At 39.6% G+C, this 23,478-nt stretch overlaps 1 protein-coding gene across 1 annotated transcript in view; it reads right to left on the bottom strand.

The window, feature by feature from the left end:
- The window catches only part of KCNQ1 (potassium voltage-gated channel, KQT-like subfamily, member 1), a 363,965-nt gene that overhangs the window by 83,239 nt on the left and 257,248 nt on the right, over window positions 1-23,478 (bottom strand). Inside the window, exons 14-15 of the mRNA XM_009892035.1 lie at window positions 22,768-22,814; window positions 21,899-21,960 (exon numbers count right to left, since the gene is read on the bottom strand). Of these exons, the coding sequence (XP_009890337.1) occupies window positions 21,899-21,960; window positions 22,768-22,814 (109 nt within the window). The remainder of the gene's footprint in view (window positions 1-21,898; window positions 21,961-22,767; window positions 22,815-23,478) is intronic.

Below are 23,478 nucleotides of genomic sequence, written 5' to 3'. Positions count from 1 at the left end.
TTCAGCAGTCAACACTGTAATATGTAACTTATTGGCACATAAAGCAAGCTTCTGAAGCTGTTTAGCCCTGATTTCACTGCAGTGATCTGATCTTTGGGAATCTGAAGTCTCTGTCCTGGCAAATTATCTAGTCCTTATCCCCAGAGATAAGGAAGTTAAAAATTTCTAGCCATACATGGATTTTAGGGCATCTGGTTAGAGTCCTCTGCTTTCACACACTAAGCAGGATTTATACATACAGAGACAAAAGGCCACGGCAGTCGTGATTCAACTCTCCTTGTAAAAGCTGGAAGCTTCTTAAAAACAGTATAGTCACAGTTGTTTTTAAAGTTAGGAAAAAAATAAAAGAAACCTAACTACAACTGAGGACCTTTGTTCAACAAGCTACTTAAGCGGAATATAAATCTGAAGCAATAGTACTTGCAACTGAAGTGGACAGTAATCATTTATACTTACACATGGCATGTACTTAAGTACCTTGATGAATTAAAGCCAAGTGTGCAACATTAAATTTGGGAACAAGCTTTTTCAAACAAAATGTTTTTACAATGAGCAAATAACCTTGAAATGTGCTACAGCTTAAGCTAGCGCTTCCAGAGAACGCAACCTGCTACAGCGAAGGTCAGCGGAGTTCAGTGGGTTAAAGCAGCATAATTAAACCAGTGTGTAATGGTTCGCTTGTGGTTCGGCCAGACTCACAAGCAAATGCCGAGCAATTCTGTATTATCCTAATGCCTACTCTCTACTTCTGTTAAGTTCTGCCATTCACGTGCACTTTATTTTTTCATGTTTCTGGGAAGCATGCAAAGAAGAACTTCTCTCCCTTCGATTAAGAGTTAAATACAGCTATTGCTGTTCAGTTCCCAGTGCTTTTCAGAGCCAGCTCTAGAAACTTACTGCCCTCTTCTCTAGTGTGCTTGTAGCCCTACTGACATTAATGAGACTTACACACAGGAAGGTAGAGTGAAAACAAACTTTGAACCGGCTGACTGGTTTTTAAGCGCCCGTGTATTGCAACATCATCATTAATACCGAGAAAAGAGCCTGGCAATTTTACTTGGATGAATTGTTGTAAAGGTACCCACAAACAGTAGCGCACGGCAAGTTTGCCTTTATCTCTTTTATCTCCTGGCTTCCCCTCTGCTTTTTAATTCCACTTCAGCTCACCCTCCTTTGAAGATGCTATCTGGCTGGTTACAAGGAGGCACAGGGACCCGGAGTTATCCTGCGTATAGTCTGCTGCGCTCTCCACTGAGATGTGCTGCCGGACACACTCCAACAGGACCGTGACAGAGACGAGGCACTTGCAGCTATAGGTAGTTATTTGTTTATTTTTCCTAGAGCAAATGTTTCAAAATCTTCTACAAAAAAAACAAATTAACACTCAGGTAGACACGTATATGCATGCACGCACACACACATACAGTTTTAGTACAGACTATTTTTTTCATTTCAGTAAAACTTCCTAATTTTTGAGCTTTCCTGGAACTATAGCACTAATTATCCAGTGCGGCAAATTGCTTGTTCACTGGTAAATAATACTGTCTCAGCAATGCTGGTTTTCTGGCAGAAGAAATTTTTACAGGCTTTAGAAGTCTCACAAGAAAACTCACTTTCTACAGTCATAAAATCAAATCCTTCCAAGGACATTGCATTTCCTCCTTCAGTTAGCATTTATCACATGCGCAACTGTAGAAGGTTTTATAATCATCATCAAAATATATATTTAGAATTGTAAAATGGGTCAGATGTTCACTCAGGTAATAAGAACAGTTGTAACTAATACGTGAGCAGTTGTATAGTCTATCCCACGCTTCCTGTTAGATGATAACTCTTCGGTAATTCTGCCAAACTACAGCTCTTGGGCCTGAGTTTTTTAATGCTCACTATCTGCCTTAAAGTCTTTGGGAAATTTCAGACAAATTAATTGCCTTTTTTGAGAGTGATGTCAAGGAAAAAGGAATTAATATTAAAAAAAAAGAAAAGACTCTTTAGCACAGCTCTGGCCCTCCATCTTCTGAAGCAGAAACCTTAATTCTGATAAGACAACGTTTTGGACAAGGGATGTGCTTTCATGCTAATCATGTGAAAACCACAGGATTAGTGTCTGGAAAATGGCAGGTTTTACCTTCCCAGTACTGAGACGCCAGCAGCAAATATCCCTTAGCAGTCTGTTAGCCCACACTCCCAAGCAGCAAAAACCCCCAGCCTTTCACTTTGCCTGACATTCAGGACTGGTGTGGGTTATGCCAAGACTGAGATCACCGCAAGCGAGTGCAGGAGACTTTCCCAGCACTGCCAATTAATCCTCTCTGAGCCAAGACAACACAGAAAAAAACTCGGATTGAAATGCAAACAAGAGAAAAAACATATATAAGGATGGAGTGGGAAGCACCTGGAAATAAGTTATGGCAGAGGTGAGCCTGGGAACAGTGGGGAAATGAGATGATAAACACGAGTGAAGGCTGGAGAGAGTAAAGGAAATCAACTTCCAGACCCCGGGGCTTCAGAGGAAAAAAAATATCTGGGAGAAAACCATTGAGGAGTACACAGTAGAAGACATAAAGTCTGGCAGAAAACAGAAAGAAAAGTCTGCATCCATCAAAGCACCACTGCCTGTCGTAGCCTTGAATGGAAGCCACAGTTACCAAGGCTCACCGGTCCCTGATGGCAGCAAGCAACAGCAAACGAGTGGGTTGTGTGTCTGGCCCTGCAGCTGCTCTGTGGAGCAGATAATAAACTACTACAGTTTATGAAGCTGCTTTATTCATGCGGGCAATAGAAGTTTGTGTGGCTGGTAGACAAGTCTCCATCCCAGCTGAGATATCACATAATCATATGGTTGCATTTAATGAACCTTCTCCTTCGTTCTGTTAAATTTCTGAAAACCTAGTAATTAACAATTTCACTGCATGCTTGTGTTTTATTTTTCTCCCCACAAGCTTTCTCTATCTCACTAGCACCCAGGATGGACAGCATTCAGGGAATTAAATAGAAGGGATTAACAAAGAACATGTTAATTCTCGAATCCTGCTTCATCCACTACAAAAAATGTAGGTGCAACTTTAATTTTGTTTTCTCTTTTTTTTTTTTTTGGCTTTCTCTACCCTTTTTAAGGATATGCATTGCCATATTGTCTTGCAAATGTATTGATCCTGTAAACATCTGTTCTTACCACAAGTTTTACTGAAGAAATTTTCCTCATTCCTTATAGTCCCTACTCCTGTTGTATTCCAAGTGAGGTACACCACAGACCCATGTAAGAATGTTGCTGTATTCTTGTTACTGAAGCTATTAAATTGCATTTAATGTATTTGTCATCAAGAGCACTTCCACAACAGGAGAAAACTCAGTAGCTCTTTCTCCCAATCCTACTGTGTCAAGCAAGTTATTAACAATAACCTCCTACCCGTACAGAAAGGCAGAATGATAATCCATCTATTAAAGGACTTTCCTTATCTAGCCAAACAATTTTATTAATCACTCATAGGCTACAAGAGTTTCTTTAGGAAAAACAAAAAACGCCAAATCTAGGCACTTCTAGATAATAACCGTAATCCTCTTTGCAAAATTAGGAAGAAAATTTTTCTTCAATAGACGGTATTAAATTATTTCCTTGAAAAGTCTACTGACGTGCGGGACAACACTACAGCAGAAGGTGACATAATAGCAGAAGTCAGGTTTGTGGTACCTGCATGCGATATGTTGTACTTGCACCCAAAGAAAGAATTTGGACCTGAACATGGTGTGGTCCGGGTATTCCCATACATCTCTGTCAACAGCACGAATGCCTCAGCAATGCTTTCCGTCCCACTTGTGATCATGTGCATTGTATCCCTTCTGTTGGCCACTGTGTATCATTAACCTTGCGACTCTGTACCGACTGCTTACAAGAAACAATAAAATACAAAGATTATAATAAAAAAGTGGTTTATGTGCTAGGAGAAAGGAGTAAAAGCCTGAACTATGAGACTGTCCGGATCTCGACTGGACCTGAGCAGACAGCCCACAGGCTGCCTTCTAGAAATTGTTATATTACAGTGGGTAGCTCAATATTGGCACAACAGCTATAGCTCAGGGGCTAGGATTACGTGATGCTACTGCCTCAGAACAGACAAAACCGTAGTTTGATCTAGACAAACCAAAGAGTGGGGGACATACCAAAATTAGTCAGAAAAAAAAACCCAAAACCAAACCCCTTCAGCTAGAGGTTGAAGATACAAATCTCTTAAGTTCCACATTTGTGTAGTTTTTATCTGGATTTTTGCCCAGCAGGAGAACAGGAATAAGAAAGAGATGAAGCACAATTTATATACAAGTCAAGGCAGGGCAGGGCTGCTTTAATTCCTGGGGGATGGAGGGAAAGGTAGAAAGCAGGTATCAAGAATGATACTACAGGATAGCAGGATACAGACATTTTAATGCAAATTCTGCTATATGTAGATGAAAGGCTTTTTTTTATTATTATTTGGAAAAGACATATCTTTCAAACATAGCAGAAACACTGTTCTGATGACAAATTATACTTTTAATTGTATTATAATTATGGTATATGTGAATTCAGAGCTGCTTTCCTGATAACATTTTATGTGCTTTATTGAGACAAGTTGTATCATCCCTGAAACCGAATTACTTGCCTCTTCCCCTCCCAGGGAATTCCTCCTAGCAAGGTACTTACAACACAAGATCAATATAATTCATTTCCTGGGGCTGTTCTGACTAGCACAGTTTCGTAATTGGTACAGACACTAAACTTGCAACCAGAGATGTAGGTAGATACATTATTGCTGAATAAACACCTCTTAAGCGCAAAGAAAAACAGGATGAATACTCAAACTGGGTCAGAATTCTCTGCTATAAATATGTATATCAAGTGTGTGAGCATGTATATAAGAAACTGCTGACACAGCACTGTGGAAAGCACTGCTAGAGAGCTTTCGGTTGTTGCCAGCAATGTCATCATAAATCAGAAAGATTCTCAGGAGCAACACTGCGGTTAACCTGTGTGAGGATACTGAACAACAGCCCCTTGTTGCCAGAAGAGGACTATTTGACACCACTTGGCATCACCTCACACACTTAGTGAACTACACTTTATACCTATTTCTTGCTTAGCGTAAGCGGAGAGCAAAAAATAATTAGTATACCATAAATATCCAAAACAAAACAGGCATGAGTCAATATCAGGAAAAACATAATACTCTCCGTCTGGTGTCTAACAGTTCTCTATCCCATTTGTTTAAAGACAACTATTCGAATAGCTTTGTATCAGATGCACTTTTAGAAACCCAGGAATTGAGAGAAAAAGAGCACAAGAAACGCTTACTCCTGGAAAGGTTTCATTGCAAGACCTACCATCTCTGGATACCCCTGCAGAAAATCCACCTCAGAACGGACAAACTTGTAATACGAGCAAAGGTAAGAGATTGCCAGGATCTTGAAAAGCCACCCAGAAATTGCAGCTCAGCACTGCGCATTGCAGCAGCCTTGGGTTCACTCCACCTGCTCTGCAGAAGCCGCCTTGAGGATAAAGTCTTTCTCAGCTGCCTGGAAAGGGATGTTAGTGCTACGGTTCCATGTGTCTCATATCGCATGAAATTAATTCAGGCCTTAGCCTCATGGTTTTACCAAAACCAAGGTCCCACAAATACTCCAAAAACGCTGAGGCTTTCATGAGTTTGCTAAATAAACCATCATTAATTTGGTGATGTTTTCTGAATAGCAACTACTAGTGGAAGAGATGTATGGTACTCAGGAACAGGGAGACATAAAGTTTTCTAATATTTTAGAGATACATACTGTAAATGGCAAAGTTTAGGCAACTGTGCTGGAGGAGTTAATTTGCTGTACTCAAGGATGAGTTTACACCCATCGAGACAATTTGCGAACTTCTCCAAATCACGTGGAAAGATGGCCAAAATCAGATTCCCAGAATTTTATTTTCTTTGTGATGGAATTTATTCTGTAAATTACTGCAAAGAAAGAATCAAATAGCATGCAACAGGAAACTTACTGAAAGGCTACAATGCACCAACAGATAAATGAGCAAACAAAACACGGGATGAATTTCCTCCCTAATTTGATGAAATCAGGAAAAAGAGATTACAAAACCACAGAGCTTCACTACTGCATCTCTTTCAATGCAACTATAAGTTGTTACCTGAAAGCAATGTTTCTAAGAGAATGTTTCTTTTCTTCCTGTCTTTTATTCTGCCTGAGTCAAAGCTTCTGTTCCCTGGAGTAACATATGAATGTGATCTAGTAATTGTAGAGTGACACCTTTAGTTTCAGGAAGATGGGAGCAAGGCTAATCCTCTGTTTGCAGGAATAACTTTTTAAGATCCTTAATCCTCAGTCTCAGGGTGCATCAGTGCATTTCCTCTCAGAACAATAGTACATCAAGATATTTAGCATAAGGTACCATTCCCTGTGTGTATGCATGTGAACAACCAAAGCACACAGGACTCACTGGGAAGGAAATGAAGATGTGGGTAGCCCTCACCTCTTCTGATGCCGCGAGAGCCAAGGAACTTCATAAGGATCATCAGATTTGCACGAAATTTCTTCCTGTTCGGTATTTTCTGAAGTTTTGTTTTGTTTTGTTCAAGGGTGATTATTTTGCCCCCCTGAAGTTTTTAGGAATTTTGCGTTCTCAACACTGTCTTGAGACAAGGCACTGCTGGGATCTTAAAGACCCCAAACTGATTTCATTGTTGAAAGAGCCATTCACCCTGCAGCCTTCTTGTACCTTGCCTGGTTACCTTCTGACCGAATACAGATCTCTCTTTATACAGGAAACTTGAGACTCCATGGCACTGTTCCAGAGGCTAAACAAAAAGAGGTTGTAAACTTTAACCAATCTGCCTCCCTACCACTAGCTACAGAGACTAATTTTCTGAAATCAAATCCTCTTGGCTGGAAACAGAACTCACTTTTGGAAGGGTTTTAGGTCTATAGACTACCATAAACCAAAACCAAGCTATCCTCTTCTTCTTGCCTCTGGCAAACAAGGATAACATCAGAAAGTCTTTGACAGAAGCAGTCGAATCTGAACACTTAGGGAAAGCATCACCACCAGCAGCCATAGGGAATGGATAAATCTGAGGTGAAAAGGAAAATGAGAAAAAAAGGGTGCAACGTACTGTTCCCCACTGTGAGGAAAAGACCTTTTCTCAGAGCAGAGAAAAAAGGAAATCACTGAGAAAATATGGAAACTTTTGATCAAGGCAATCTCTTTCAATATTGTGTTTTGGAGTAGTTGATTTTAGATGCATAGGAAATAGCCAGTGATGACCAACCAACGCATACACAAAAAGTTCTCATTTTAAATACTCCAACACTACAGTGACGGATCTCGAGCAAAAATATGCAAATAAAAACTCTTTAATCATCTCCCCCTCACCCGCTTTGTTTCATTGTACTCAGGCTTGGGCAGTTTCCTGTACCTATATAGGAAAAGCAAAGTGTATTAGCAGAAGATACTCTTCCTCAGCCTCATCCCTAATAGCATAGGTAGCATTTACCAATTTCATACAACGATAGAAAACAGGAACAGAAATCTCCCTCTTAGTTACTTTCCAGTTGAAGTTGGTTCTCCTGTTTGTACTTGAATGGAGCCTGTTGCCGCTATCCATGCTTATCCATTTCATGCCATTATCTTAAGGTTAATTACATTATCTGAAATTACAGATTGTTTGAGAACTTTGTTGAACTCTACTCTTTCTGTTTTCATAGAGATTAGCAAGGGTGGGTTTAGCTCTTCTGATGCTCAGCATGAAAAGCAGCTGTCTCTCCAACCGTATGCAGGCAATACGGCATTTTATTCTTTTCCAGGGGAGAGGTAGCGGCTGATATTTAAGGTAATGCTGAGCACTCTCAGTGTCTGTCGCCACCTCTGAAAACCAGGCTATTGGGAGGTGAAATGGAGAGCAACAGAACTAGATCCTCCTATTATGACTTTACTTCCTTTAGCAGCACAAACAATGGAAAGCGACAAAGAATATACTGCGTCCATTAGACAATTATCCTAGAGTAAGTCAGTTCAGCTGAGCACTATTACAGCACATGTATGGCTTTTCAGGTTCCTCATGAAAGGTTATCACTTATTTCTAGCTGTCCTGAGTAACCCAGTCACTGTAAGCATACTAGCAGAGGACCAAAATCGTGGTAAAAAAATTCACTAACAAACCACCTGGACCGTCTTGCCAAAAAACCCTCAAAACATCCCCCACAATCAAAATGTTTCTTTTTCCTTTTTTCCCCCAGTAACTTTCTTTGCTCTTAACATCTATAGCTGTTAAAGGAATATTATCAATCTAAAAGCAAAGAATGTGTTTGTTGTTGTGCTTTTCTTTAAAAAAAAATAATCTCTTATATTCAGTGGAGCTTTTTGATTCTGTGCCCAGATACCTACATTACAAAATATAAGACAAAATTATAGGTATGCTGTGTGCCAAGAAACTCAACTCAGCATGGCTTGCCCAGGCTTTTTGAAAGAAAGCATGCATACTGTGTCTCTATTATGATTTAAAATAGCTGGGCCTCCAAAGTCATAACACTACTGTACTATAGTACAAGGTGCCTGCAGATGCCTGCAGCAGCAAGCCAACCCATTAGCTTCAGGACTGCGATGAAAGCGCGACTTTGATTTCTGTTCAATGTGTGTATCTCACAGCTTCATTTCGGTACAAAACAAACCTATGATGAAACAAAAGAAAGCTTAGGAGGAGGGCGGAAATAACCTGAGTCTTTTACAATAATCCTCATTATTATTTACTATGGAGTGCAAACTTCTCACTTTCAATGGAGAGGGGGATTTTCTGCAGTAAAGCAGAAGAAAATGTGGTTTTGCATTGTAAAAGGACTTCTGCTTCTTCTGGGTTTAAAACAGAGGTCAGAAAAGCTTACAATTCTCTGAGCTCAAGGCTTGCTAGAGGTAAACAGGAGTCTGTACGTACATGCACACACATTGCCCTGCTAGAGAGAGCCCTCTCGCGTGCTTCCAAGGAAGCCTTCTACCTTCTTCATTGCGGAGAATCAGGTCAACACCCAATGAGCTTTTGGCTGTGCTCTGACACTTTACCAGACAATTTTTTTTTTAAACTGGAAAGGAATTTTTATTTGTTGGCACCATTGGTTTGGGTTTTTTTTTTGTTGTTGTTTGGTTGTTTTTGTGTTTTTTTTTTACAATGCCCTCCAGCTGCTCTGGGATCCAGGTTAGAAGCAAGGTTCAAGCTGCTGCAAGTTCATAGATGTCACAGGATTCAATACAAGTACTCACCAGCACAGCGAGGAGACACGCTCTGGTCCCAGCTCCCTCAGCCTCATGCAAGGGAGAGTTACTCAGCAGTGAGAGGTGGATATCGAAACGACAGAGGAAGGAGAGAATATCCCTATTCCATGAGTTATTGCCTGATAATTGCCATCTGAGCTCAGCTAATACAATTGCCTCCTTAATTGAACCTCTAATTAAATCAGTCTCTGCCCTTACCTTCATACCACCTTCAATTTGTGTTAGCTTTCTTAGATTATTTAAAAGATACCTAGCCATCTCTTAAACTGATGTGTACCATATTCTTGCAGGGCCTTCCTGACTAAAATATTGGTACTGTTCCTACACTTTTTACTTACATGTCATTAAGGAAGTCATCTAAATTACTCAACATGCTCACTTATATTGTGAATTAATAATAGACTTGTAAGAGTTTTGTACCAGAAGGAATTTCAATTTAGTTATCCTGCCTGCTTTTTCCAAGGTTAGCAATAACTTCCTCCAGAAGAAACAGTGATCAAAACATCATACAAAATTTTTGAAATAGTACTATATATGTATCAATTGCATTTTTCTGGACTTCCGTTTAATCCAATTTACCTCTAATAATTCATCTTGGTACCTGGTTTCCTTTTTTTTTCCCCTCACTACAATCACACTACAAAAATGGATGAATCCACATTTTTCTATGACAATTTCTGCAGTTCTTTACTGTTTTTTTTTTAGAGTACGATCAGCTATCTACTAGCTAATTATCTAGCATAGAAAATACCTATGTTTTGATTTGTTACTGCTGTATTTACATTGCTTTTATTTTATGTTTAAAAGCCTAGGCATCTATAATACACAAATCTTCTGAGCTAGAATACCGTTTTACTGTTTGGCATTGGCAACATCCAAATTCCAGCACCAGCAGAAAACAGAAAAGCCTAAACAGACGACAAGGCTGGAACTCAGAGATCTTACACCCTAGATGAGCACCCCAGGCTTTACTCAGGAGCAGAAGAGGGGTGAAGATGCCTATTCAAAGTTACAATACGGGTCAAAGCTGTGGAGAAATACAGGGCAGCCAGAGAGATAAATGAACTTAACTTATTATCAAGTGGGGGCTGGACTAATTCTATTACACTGTAATGTTTCTGCACTGCAAAAAGGCCACAGATCCGAAAGACTTCAACTCCCTAAGCACATCTCTGCCTCTGAAGACAATTCATTTTTCTCTAAGTTTTTCTGCTACGCTTATCAGTTTAACTCTTATTTGCTTCAGTTATTAATTAGCACAAGCCTTTCTCAGGAAGGGTGTGGGGAGTGTATGGATGGGGAACTTCAGTGAGGAAAAAATTAAGGTCAATTGTTCTTAGGGCTTTGTTTCATGGTATACTTCATACTCCTCTAGCATGTATCTCTTTGAATAACAATATAAATGTAGCAGTCACTGAGGTATCTAATGAATTTGCTTGTGTCCTGATTTAATTATACCTTCAGATATGCCATACAATAAAAACGAAGTTGTAAAGGCTGCTGCTTTCCTCCTCTCATCCCGCAGCCCTTCCACCAGCAGTGGAAAGAAAAGATGCCAATCCCGTAGTCATCAAAATTAGTGAAGAATTCATAAACAACTGCTATGCACGTTCACTGTGCTGGTCAGGTTTTTATTACAGCAGCCATCTCAGGACTGTATGACAGCTGACCTGTGTTGTTCACTAATAATATATATCAAAGGTACAGGACCAAAAAGGAAACTATTTGGACTTGGCACAAAAGAATATACATCAAGTGCGGCTCTCTGGATTTACCACAACTACTCATAACCAAAAAACCCATTCCAAACCACCCAAAAAAATTTCTCATTGTGTTTCAGGTCTGGTATGATGAGCCACAATTGATTTTTCACTGAAATTGTACAGCCAGTGCACAGAAAACAAAATGAAGATGACCTTGTTTGTAGGAATCACCGTCCTTTTCCTTCTCAAGCGTAGCACCATTGGTCATCCTACTCCCCCGCTTTCTCTATGCAAAGGAAATTATTTTCCACTGCTTTTTTTTTTCCTGGTTGCCATGAGATTCATAAATTCCTCTGTACAGAGATTCAGAGGGCTCGGATTCAAACCAGCTTTGTCAACCACCATCTTGGAGCAGCCTATGAACGACCCATTCATTGTGAGCATCGTGTCAAGTCAGCTACAATCAAAAGCGTGCTGCAAAGATAGCTGAACCAGTGCTGCCTGTGCTAAAACCAGAAACAGCTGGACCTTTGCAAAGTATCATGCCCAAGCTAATAAGCCTGCAGTGCCACCCGAATGCTGCTAGATGGATCTCCGGGCCCCGGGCCAGCATGCCTGCAGTGCGCTGAGTCAGATGGAAGGGTATGAATTTTGTGTTACAGAGAAAACCACTGCTCCTTTGCATCAGTGAAAAGGCCCTGTGTTCCTCCCCAGTCACTTCTGCTACCAAAATTTTGCTGAGGTTTATGGCAACATCTCTGTGGGACTGATTATTTTGACCTCAAAGCTTGGCCAAAACTCCCTTATGTAACATGAAGCAAACACAGAGGTAGAGGATCCATGATTACGGCTCAGCCAATCTCTTTTTGAGAAGCAGCAAAAATCATCCTTGCCCATTTCCTTTCTAAGGTGCTCTCCTGTAAAACTCCTCTGGTTGAAACTCTCTAGAGACTTGGGAGCAGCAGAATAAAGGCTTCCTTCAGTACCCCGATGACCACAGCATGCGATCACCGACACTGGTGGCACAACTGGAAAGTTTCCAGAAAACTTCCGCTATGATGAAGCAAGGACCCCATCTCCATTCAGGCTGACATTTTGAAGATATTTTACTCTTGGGGTTTTTGTTTTGACTGCCTCATTTGGCAGGATTATCACACATGATAATCAAGCCAAGTCAGACGTCTCTATTGCCAACATTAACACAACTAATACTCACATATCCAACTATCCCAAGACAGATAAGCTATGGCAACCAAAGACAAAGAACCGTCAAAAGAACCTGCACAAAGCTCAAGTGAAGAGGAGGAAAATCACACACGAATGGTGGCTCCATCAGGAAATGATAAAACAGGAAAAGGACAGCCCAGGCAGGGCAAAGAGCCAACCCACACTTAGATTGGTAGACATGTACAAACACAGACGTATATATAGAGAGATGTTACTTCTATTGTCAACGTATATTTTTTTTACAGGGATAATTTTAGAATATTTATAAGGCTGTAGACATTTTGAGTTTGGAAACACAATGTATTTATTCACTCTTTTTCTATGGCTGTACAAAGGGCAGTATTTATTAGGTGAAGTGTCTGATAAAGCCTTTAGTGCTGTTAGTCACACCAGCTTCCTTGATATATTAAGGCTATTAGGACTTAACTAGATAAAGATGCACATGTTACTAAGTGAATCACCTTCTATCTGTCTAATGGAAACCAAGTGTTGATTTAAGTGGAGTCATCTGTTTAAAAAAAGAGAGAGAAAGAAATTGAAATAAACCCAAGATTAACAGATGTCGCAGAAGGGTCAATGGTGAGCAATGTTGGATCCAAGACTTTTAAAATAGAAACTTACATGAATATTTGAACTCACTTGAATATTTCTCTCTGCTTGACTGTGCAAATATAGCATTTAAAATAATTTGTTTAGTTTTAAATGTTACAGGCATAATTATCTATACATAGGACAGTTTCTGTGTCATGTTCAGTCCTCTCCACGCCTAGGCTCTTGGGCTACAAAATGATGTTAGTAGATTAATTTCTGGATGATTTAAAATCTACTGTCTAAAATAGTCCCAGTACATTTATATTGGCTGGGTTGGTGCGGTTTATGTGTTTATATATGCTGTTCTCAAGTACTGGATGGTTTTAGTACTAATGGGCTACGATTATGTTGAACACTGCACTGGCCAATATAACTATTCAAAATTAGAGGGGCTTTTAAACACAATAACAAAAAGGAATGCTGATTTGTGGTTAGGTCCCAGACACGGCTCAAGTTAAATTCCTGGCTGTGCCACAGATGCCACTGTGATACCTTGGGCAAGTCAATTCCTGCACCTTAGCCGCAAAAGAGCCGTATTTTCTTTTTCCCTTCATTTCTCTATTTTGTGTGTTTAGTCTGTCAGAGCAGGAGGTCTTGTGCTATGATGAACATAATGAAGCTACCACAATGAAGGTCCATCCTAAAGGCGTGCAGCTCATCAGACTATCATGTCTATGGCATACAACGGCAATCACACTCTGCCAGGTTGGGCCGCTGGCTGATCCCTGGAGCTGACCACGAGCAGCATCAGTTAATAGTGACAGGACGAGGGATAATGGTTTTAAAATGAAAGAGGGTAGATTTAGATTAGATATTAAGAAGAAATTCTTTACTGCGAGGGTGGTGAGACACTGGAACATGTTGCCCAGAGCAGCTGTGGATGCCCCATCCCTGGAAGTGTTCAAGGCCAGGCTGGATGGGGCTTTGAGCAACCTGGTCTAGTGGGAGGTGTCCCTGGCCATGGCAGGGGGGTTGGAACTAGATGGTCTTTAAGGTCGCTTCCAAGTCTAACCATTCTATGATTCTATGATTCACCGGGGATAGAAAGAGAAGCTGTGACATGGGTTCACACCCCTGCGCTAACTGCTGAAACAGTGGGATACTTTAAAGACGTGTAAAAAGTAATTATGATCATATTTGTTCTAGATTTTTACAGAAGTAATGCAAATCTGGATTTGCCTACTGAAAGATGAAATGCTGTTTTGTCACAACCCCAATGGGTAGGATGCAGGAACTGAGAAGGATTTGAGGAAACTCTCTTTGCCATCTTGGTTTCCTGAGCTCTAGGAGAAGCAGGTATACTTTGAACCAGGTGTCCATGTCCTAATTTTTATTGACTGCCTATTTTTCTTATTTTCCCTCTGATTCCCATGGACCTAAGTAGGAGTCAGACAGCAAAGGCTTGTTCTATTTCTCTCCCTGCAATCTAAGCAGAACAGGTTCACGTCCATTTTGCAATTTTTATTTGAGGGGGAGGAGAAGCATACAAGGTGACAGAAGGTATGGATTTTGCATCTCTGTAAGAAAGGGAATATACCTTCCTTTACTCTGAATCTTTTCCAGCAGCTGGATAGATTCCAACCTGAAAAAACTGTAGCCTGAATAGAGTCCTTTCAACTCCATGCACTTTTCCTCCCTGATACTGAACTGCAAATGAAAATGAAATATTTTAATTCCAGCAAGATCCCTCTAAAAACACGTCTTTAACAAGGAACAATTTCAACTTTGATGCATCTAACTTCAGTAAAGGTTCATCCTAGTGTATCAAACACAAAATTTTCCATTTATGTTAGAATGTTTTTTGGTTGATCATCTGCAACGCACACACATAAAATAGAATTGAAGAGATGATCTTATCATCATTTCTTTTACTTTAACCTATAAGAAAGAAAAATAAAAGTGCACGATGTGCACACATGTTGTTCACTTAAATCATTTTTCTCTGATCTGCTCTACAGGGTATTTAGTCCATACAACCATTCCACATTCTCTCTCGGCATATTCACCATGCATTTCCATCCCACATCAAACGTAAACAGTCTATGCAGAAGAATGATGGGGGCTACATTTCAAATCTTGCTCGGGTTTATCTTTGAATGCCAGACAAAACAGACTTAATTTGCAGAACTTACATCCGCTTGAGTACCTACTCAAATATAAACACAAACAACTGATTTCCAAAACAGCAACTAGTCTGAAGATTGTTTAAAAGATTATCAACTGGTAACACATTATTTCATTCCTCCATTTCCCCCCCCCAAAAAAAATTCCTAGATTTTATAGGATATATTGCATATTACCTAAAATTCCTCTGGGATCTCTGCTCTTAATAAGCAAGTAGAGAACTATGCAGATCACAAGCATGCAACTGTTGCCAGTGTTAAGAATTCAAAACTCATTAATCAGATCCCAAACAGGGAAAACATCAATAAGATTTTTTAAATAAATAAATAAATAGATGTGTATAAAAAACACTGTGTTTTTGAAGTTTTACCCTCTGCCTTCAGCATCATGCTTACCAACTACTGTCTGCAACAGAAGTTGAAAATTTGGGGTAAAATCTACAGCAATTTACTTAATCAGAAAGTCTTCTCCTTAGGAGTATTTCACTTTTGCCTTTTAACTTTTCACAAAATATGTAGAGGAGTATCACAGATAACTGCATGAGACTGAACAACCAGAGCTTAATTAGTCATCACTTTTGAATACTAGCACAGCAACTGTGTGCCAATTTGAACTACCTTCAGCCACTCTTCTCTAGAATAAAGATAGTATTTTGTCTCGGTTAACTTTATTTTAGAGCACTGAGGAAGTGTATACTCTCAATTCCTGCAAATAAGCTAATGAACTGCAGCATCCTCACCGTCTGTGTCTATTCATATCCAATGCTAGATTTATCTTTTTGATATAATCACATTTCCTCTGATACAAGAGCTGACACTTCAGAAACAGACCTCAAAACATGAAGGTAACAGAGGTCTGTAGGCCAGGTCTGTAACTGTATCTAAGCTACTGCACAGACATCATATCCTACAGGTTATAGATAGTACGTAACACTGTATATATTAAACAATTTCAAAATTAATGCAAAAAATTGATTGTTTATAATTTGTGGTGCTGTAGGATCTAATGATCTTCAAACAGATAAAATTAGTGCTAACAAATGGATGCAAGGGAAGGCTATTCCAAAGAACTTAGTCTTCAAAAAACTGCTGAGTGCTGCACAAACTCACATGAATGTCCTCTAGACAGGCACAGGGGTCTGCTTACATGGCCTTCATAAACAGATCAGGTCTAAGACACTGTACAGCAACGTCCAGCTGTATGCGTGACCCAATCCAGTAGCACGCAGCTGTGTGTAACAACCCAGCAGAAAAAGGGCTATGTTGAACATGACTAACATTTATCTGCCCCAGGTATCTTGCTCCTGGTGCGAGGTTTGTAGCAGTCTTAAAAAAAAGAGCGTAAGAAAGTCCATATACATAAAATCATGCTTTTCCTTTTTTTAACAGCTTATTACTGACTACTGCTTAAAGTACTTGCTAAACTGGACTTTACATACAGACATCCTATTTAATATTCCTCACGTGAGCCCTTCTCCATGACTTTGCCTAATCTTTCTCTCAGTTTGTTTCTATTCTGGCTACCAAAGCTTCTGGCAGCAGTGAATTCTTCCAGTAATTATTCTTTGTTTTCATTTTTACCATGTACGCCTGATAATTTTATTTTATTGTAGCTGGGGAGATGGGAAGCATAGGATACTGGAAATGGAAATCTGCAGTTTTTCTTTGTTTACTCACTGAAATATTATCGGATTGGTGAGAGAAAAGCTATTAAAATTTTAAGACTGCCTAATGACCTAGATTGATGAAGGATGTGCTTAGTTGTAGTCCAATTTATAGAAAATGGGCATCCTCCATCACAAAGTTCAGCACCCAAATTGCTTCCGTATGCTTGTACTTCAGCATCTGGAAAAAGACTAAGGATTAAATTAATAGGGATACTTACTCTTCCATATGCCTCTTAATATTCCTCCACGTCCCCCAGGTTATTACTTCTGCATTATTGCAAGGACTACATACAAGATGAGTAACTGCTTGGCGGTGGTTCTTTTGATTTTTATTGATTTTGCATATCTTTTGAAATTTCCATCCAAAACCACAGTTTTTAGTTCTATTTCTAGGTATCAGGAAGGCAAATCCTCACACACCTATTGCAGAAGCTGCCAATATTCAATACCTGAACTGCCTAGTGCGTGTTCAGCCCGCAAAGTGCTGAGTATTTCCATGCCAGTCATTTTCCAAAGCCATCTCTTCCAACAGATTACCCATGGCTCTGACCATAGTTTCCGGCACTGACCAGAAAGTCAGATGGTTGTTTGTCAGTCTTTTACCATCAATTTTCCAGCATCGTTATTCAATTAAAAATAAAGCCAAAATGTCCCTGTCCATTGCATATTGATGTGCAAGAAGGCCATCACCAGTCAAGGCCTTTTTTGAAGTTTGCACTAATTGCTATGTTACACCAGGACATACAGTAAGTGTTCCCACAGGCTACAGAACGCCATAAAAAACAGACGAAAGACCCCATCAAAAATAGACAAAATCCCCCTATGTTAGATAACGTGAGTATTTCACATAAAATTGGAAGACTGGGCACACATGAAGAATTCTTTTAGGTGAACAAGCTGTCAACATGAAACCTGGTATTTGTGAACCCAGGAAAAGGTGGATAGACTTTTCTAAGTAAAACGTTAAACTACCTGATGTATGCTCTTAGGACTGTAAATATGGAGTATTCCATAATGAGATACATACATGTACAAATCTGTATTACCATTTATGACAGAAATGCTGTCAGCTAAGTAAGACATCCGTGTTACTGAGCAAAATCGTATCACAACAACCAAAGGACAAAATCCTCTCAAAGGCATACAACTTTGATAAAGCTTAATGTTTCTGCCTACCCTGATGAAGGAAGGCCTATTGGATTGCTGTATTTATTCTAAAAGGCCATTTTAAAAATGTCCAAATCACTGCAGAAAGTTAAGTCCTATTTTTAAAACAACTTCACAGAGAATAGAGCATAATGTCTACTACTCAGAATGGTTTTTAAATTTTTTTTTGTAAACCTGCATTCTCTTATTCTGCTCTGGGAGGTCCACAGGCAGGACCTACTGACATCGGAGGAGTCTGGTATGTAGGCACAACAGACTGTCGAGACTCCAGGGACCGCCAATTTTAGCCCTCACTGTATGTTCTACAGGAATTTGTGCAGTGCCTGTATTTAAGACTGAATTATCTTAGGGTAACCAAGCAACAAGCCCAACTGATTACCTGGAAGTGCAAGCTGCGCCTGCTCTATCTAAATTAATGGTCAGCAAAAGGTTGAAAAAGAGTGGATTAATTTATCCTAAAAAGTTAGCGTTATGCTTATTTATACCCAAGTTAAAATTAAAACAGTGAAAAAGAAAAGGGGAGACGTAAGGCACAGAAATTCTGGAGCGTGCTGCGGGCTGGTTCCTGGCTGGAGCTGCGGGGCACACCCAGCATTAAACCACCGGCACGCAGCGCGCTCTGCGTGAGGATTAACAGCTCTGAGCACACACAGCTGTGCCTATCTGAAAAAATTGTTTTTGATTTTGACTTTGGTAGCAAGCCAGCAGTGGCCAGGTTTCTTGAAGGGCAGGCTGAGTAGTCACTCACAGATGTTTCGGGATGAGGAGAGACAAAGCTGGTCGCCACAAATAAATTGATTTGCTGCTGTAATCCTGCTCAACAACATTCTCTGAGGGACTGAAGCGGCGCATCTACATGCACACACTTGGACCATTGCTACTTAGCAGGGTTTCTGAGCTCGGTCTGGGCACCGCACTACTGTAGCAGCTAGATGTCTTCTGGACCAAAGCTGGATGGTCTCCCCACAGATTGGGGTGTGGGCACGGTGGGTCCTGCAAATACCTGCACTCAGCCATGGCAATACACCTCTCGAAGAACACAGCATTTGCCATCCTCAGCTTTATAAGCAACAGAGAACAACGGCGAAGTCAGAATATGCTGTGATTACACACCAGATTGTGGATTCTTTTCACAAAGGCCTACCAGGTTGTGCAGTTTCTAGTTAAATCTACAAAACCACCTTTTCAGTTGCTTGCCAAAATTACAAAATTCTTTGGGACGGAATCTGCAGGAAGGTTTCTGCAAGCGTGATTCCTCCCCCTGGCTTTTGCATATTAGGAAACAATCTTTAGTTACATTATCACAAACTGTATATATTACAAGGTCAAAGTTTCACTCAGTGCGTAGGATGAACAGACTCTACAGGACTCTCTCCCTCACATGAACATGTTGCTAAATTTGAAAGAAAACATGATTTTTTGCTGATCTCAATACTTGGAAATTCAGATTTGTGCCATAAAGTATCATAATTCCTGCCAATACACTTCTGTTTGACTCTAAGCATTTTATTTTTAAAATGTCCCTTTCACATGCCATCCCCTCTGTACTGCCAGCCATAGATGTGCCTCCAGAGCATGTTTGCTTGTGCCACAAGTACAAAAGCTTTACAAGAGTGACATAATGTCCCAGAAACACAATTAAATACTTTGGAAGATGGAATTATCGCTATTTGTAAATTCTTCTCAAGTTAAAATCCACCTCCATAAAAGCCTATAGGAATACACTTAAAATTGGGTTCTGCCTCTGTGATGTGCAGGTAGCAGATCCTGTGCCCACAGCAGACATTCATAAGCAGAAGCGCCCAAAAGTTAAAAAAAAAAGAAAGTTCAGGGTTTCTTCTCTTCCTGCTTTAACACAGACTATCTGACAACTGCACAGCAGCCTTCTGCTGCAAGGAGCATACTAATGATCATTGAGAAAGATCTATTAGAAGAACTAATTCCTGTGGCATGGGAAGTACCGCTTAATTTCTTGCTGTAGCAGGAGCATCTGAATAATTTCGGTAGGCCACGGCTCATTTTCAAAATGACTTAAAGGAGATTTTTCAAATGCCCAGAAGGTGGTTAGATGCTAACACTAGCCTGCACCCCTGAAAATCTCTCCTTCTAAAGACCAAGATTCAAAACTAATTCACAAACCAAACAAGATGTAACTGTTTAAAATACGTAGTCACCTTAAAACTCAGCTGATACAGATATCCTTTACATATTGCTCAGCTCAGGAAGGATTTAATTGTATGTTGAAAGTATCCCATGTCCTTTACGGGAAAAAGAAGGCCAATCTCAGGGAGCAAAAATACCAAAAGAATAGCTTTGGCCACCATCTGCAGCTGCAGCAAAAATGTGATTTCAGCATTGCCGGTATGTTGTCATGTATACCACTGTTTGCAGAGTCCAACCGAAATTCTCTATTTTTAGCCTTTCAGCTACTTTCAGATAAAATTCCTGCAGATAGGAGTAGCTGTATAGGGCAGATAACATACAACTCTGAAACCACAGATGACCTCATGCAACTGCAAAGAAAGAAGGGTCTGTTACTTAAAACAAGGCTAAAATTTAACCCGGCTATACTAAAATTAAACAGGGAGTTTTTTACAGTCCCATTACAAGACATAAAACAACAGTCACTATAAATTCACAGTGTACTTATTTGTAAGGATGTAAAAAGAGTAATTAATAACCCCAAACCAGCTTATCTCTGAGCCAGTACACCACCAAAACTTTCCCAGGCTCGTTGGAGATTTTACAAATAGCACTGAGAAGCTATTTTAGCTGTCATTGGAGAATTATTTGTCCAAACTGAAAAGTTATTGCCCTTTGTCACAAGTCACGAGACATTTTTTAGTGTTCCACAGTTTTAGTTGACATTACGGAGAGAAAATAAATAAATGTAATCCAAACTTTCTGGAAAGGGCTTCCATGTGCAAGAACACTTACCAAACAGAGATCTGAGTGAGCACCGCACAGTGATTCTTCGTTGTGCAAATTGCACTGTACCTTCCTATGTTCTATTTTACCCTTTCTGTGTGTGACCCTATATACCAAAAGACATCTGTCCCCTTTAAAATGCCATTTATTTCTAATAGGTTGAAGTACAGTTCTGAGCACTATCATTCAAGTTTATCTTCAGTATTTAAGGAGAAATGTGTAAGGAATGGTTACGTCACAAGTGAATCAATACAGCTCAGGGTGCTCACAGTTCACATCCTTTGGGATGTGTTGCTCACGCCTCTTTTGGTTTGCAGAATATTTGCCGGATATTTCTTCAGAACAAATCTTTCATGAGGTTATCGCGTACTTCTAGTTGTAGAAGAGACACTCTGAAAGCTCTTTTCCTCAAGAAAAATCTTCACTACTTAATGAGCAGTTCACTCAAATGAGCCATTTAGATACAAGTGAAATAATCCTAGAGTAAAGAAATTCTTTCACCCCCTCATCAAATCATTATAAGGGCTCAGTAAAGGATTCAAACCATTTCTCTTAACTCTCCTTTTCTTTCCTTAATACCAACATAGGCAAACCTATATTTTTTAACAATGACTTGTCATCTAATTTTTCAAGCACAGCCAGCATTGAAATAAAGGGTTACAAAGCACTTAACTGTTAATTTGAGATTATAGAAAAAGTCCGATTTTTTCTGGTTTCATGTCACTTGAAAGGAGAAACTCCATTTGTCACAAGGAATGAAAACCAGGACAGAACAACGTTTGCTATCGCGCTCTCTCTAAGGAATTGTAGGTGGAGTTATATAAACAACAGAGCAACGATCAAAGGGAAATGTTAGGGACCATAATATACTGAGGTATTAAAGGAACAGAGCCTTTTATCTATAGTGGAGGAAGGAAGTAGAGCATTGAGACATGTGTAATATATAGAATTAAAAATCAAAAACCCAAGCAGGTCCCAAAAGAGACCGAAATCAATTACAGTCTGTTTTTTTTTCTTAGTCTGTTAAAATTACAAGAAAGAACCAAAAATGCAATCTCCCACAAAAACTATGCTCCATCACCTGGGAAAGCTGGGCATTCAACTCTATTTTAAGCTGAATTTTTCCCCACATCCTATGAAACAAGCACTGTTCAATCACAGATCATGTCCTCATTCACTGCCCGTCTAACTGAGGCTTACCTTGTCCTCCACTCTGTTCAGCCTGGCACCAATCGTGTTATTCCCTCGATCTTTGCTTTTTTCTGTGGAACAAGAAACATTTTCAAATTAATATATGGTGGTATAACAAAATAGCAGCAAGCCACAACAGGGTGTGTTTAACTAGCCCACCAACGCAGTGTAACTGTACACCTTTGCCAGGCTGGTAGTACTATTCCTTAAAAGCAGCTTTTTGTTTCTTTTTATAGCATTAGCCCACGCCATGGCTTTTAATAGCCCTTAAGTTTAAGGCACTTTCAACCTCAGTTTTAAGCTTTAATCTGGGAGAACAAAACTTTTCCCAATTTAGTTAATGTTTCAATTGCCATTTAAAAACAATCTGCCACTATACAAAGGACTCTACAGCAAACTTGAATTTGATAGTATTTTATCTTTTTTCCTCTATAAATTATATAGAAACATGAGTTTGAAAATGACATTAATAGAGAGTTTTCATTAGCCAGACTTGTTGCAAACAAACTTAATACTTTGTGCTCCTTTCCCAGTCCCTTTTCAAAGCTATCAAAGCTCTATGTGAATATTACTGATTTCACAGGAACTCTGTAATCATAGCACATCATTTTATTCAAAATATGGTGAGTCCCAGAGACAACAGAGCCAACATTTTGAAAACCTCTGTGAAAGTAGGTGCTTTGACTATCTAAATACGAACAACCCTATTTTAAAGGTGTTGATGACTAAGTATTGTCGTGGATGCCTAAACTTCAGACCACAAGTGGTTGGCACTGTTTAAAAATTTGGCAACAAAATAAAAAGTATTTTAACAAGCATTTTCCATTAATTATATCTTCATCAGATTGACTTTAGACACATCCTTTATATTAACTTACCTGACACGGAGATGAAAAGAGACGGCTTCCCTATGGATTGGTCCAACCTGTAAAACAAAAAGAATGATTTTTATTTTTTATGAGCCTGAACCAGCATCTTCGCTTTCTCTAGCTGGAGCAGGGAGGTCTCTTCACAAACAACCGAAGTGAAGTTCAAACAGTTCTGGTTTGTACTATAAGTGAAGCAGTTGCTTTGGGCTAAGAATAGCTTGATTTTACAAAAATAATAACAAAATGGGATTGGACTTAGGTTGGTCTTTAGCTTCTTTAACCACTGTGAAGTTTTACCATGCCCATTGCTTTCCCACATAAACAGCATCGTTTCCTCTTTTCCTTGTTCTTCTGCAGCTTACTTGTTGCATCTATCTGCCATCTCATTGCTCTGAAGTGCAATTCTACCAGAGCAGGCACCAGTATTTCACTCTGTATGTATAATACAGCCCCTAACACATAGGGATTACAGTGTAGAGTCAAAGCTAGCAGGGACTGAGGCAATACATGGAAGTATAATGAAAATTGTAAGTCCTGATGGTCAGATTTTTAAGCTTTTTGCTTTTTCCTTCCTGTGTGAAAAGAAAACTTTACTTGAATGCCATTTCCATAACTTTGATCAGTCCTACCAATATGGCACCTGTAACCCTGTCAAGTTTTTGACCCCCGGCCCCAATCACTGATTTATTTACAAACATCCCTCTGCTGGTGTTTACAGAT

This window comes from Charadrius vociferus, unplaced genomic scaffold (assembly GCF_000708025.1).
Source record: "Charadrius vociferus isolate BGI_N301 unplaced genomic scaffold, ASM70802v2 scaffold179, whole genome shotgun sequence".
Classification (NCBI taxonomy): Eukaryota; Metazoa; Chordata; class Aves; order Charadriiformes; family Charadriidae; genus Charadrius; species Charadrius vociferus.
The sequence above is the reverse complement of the archived record's forward strand: the minus strand, read 5'-3'. Positions and strand labels throughout refer to the sequence as shown.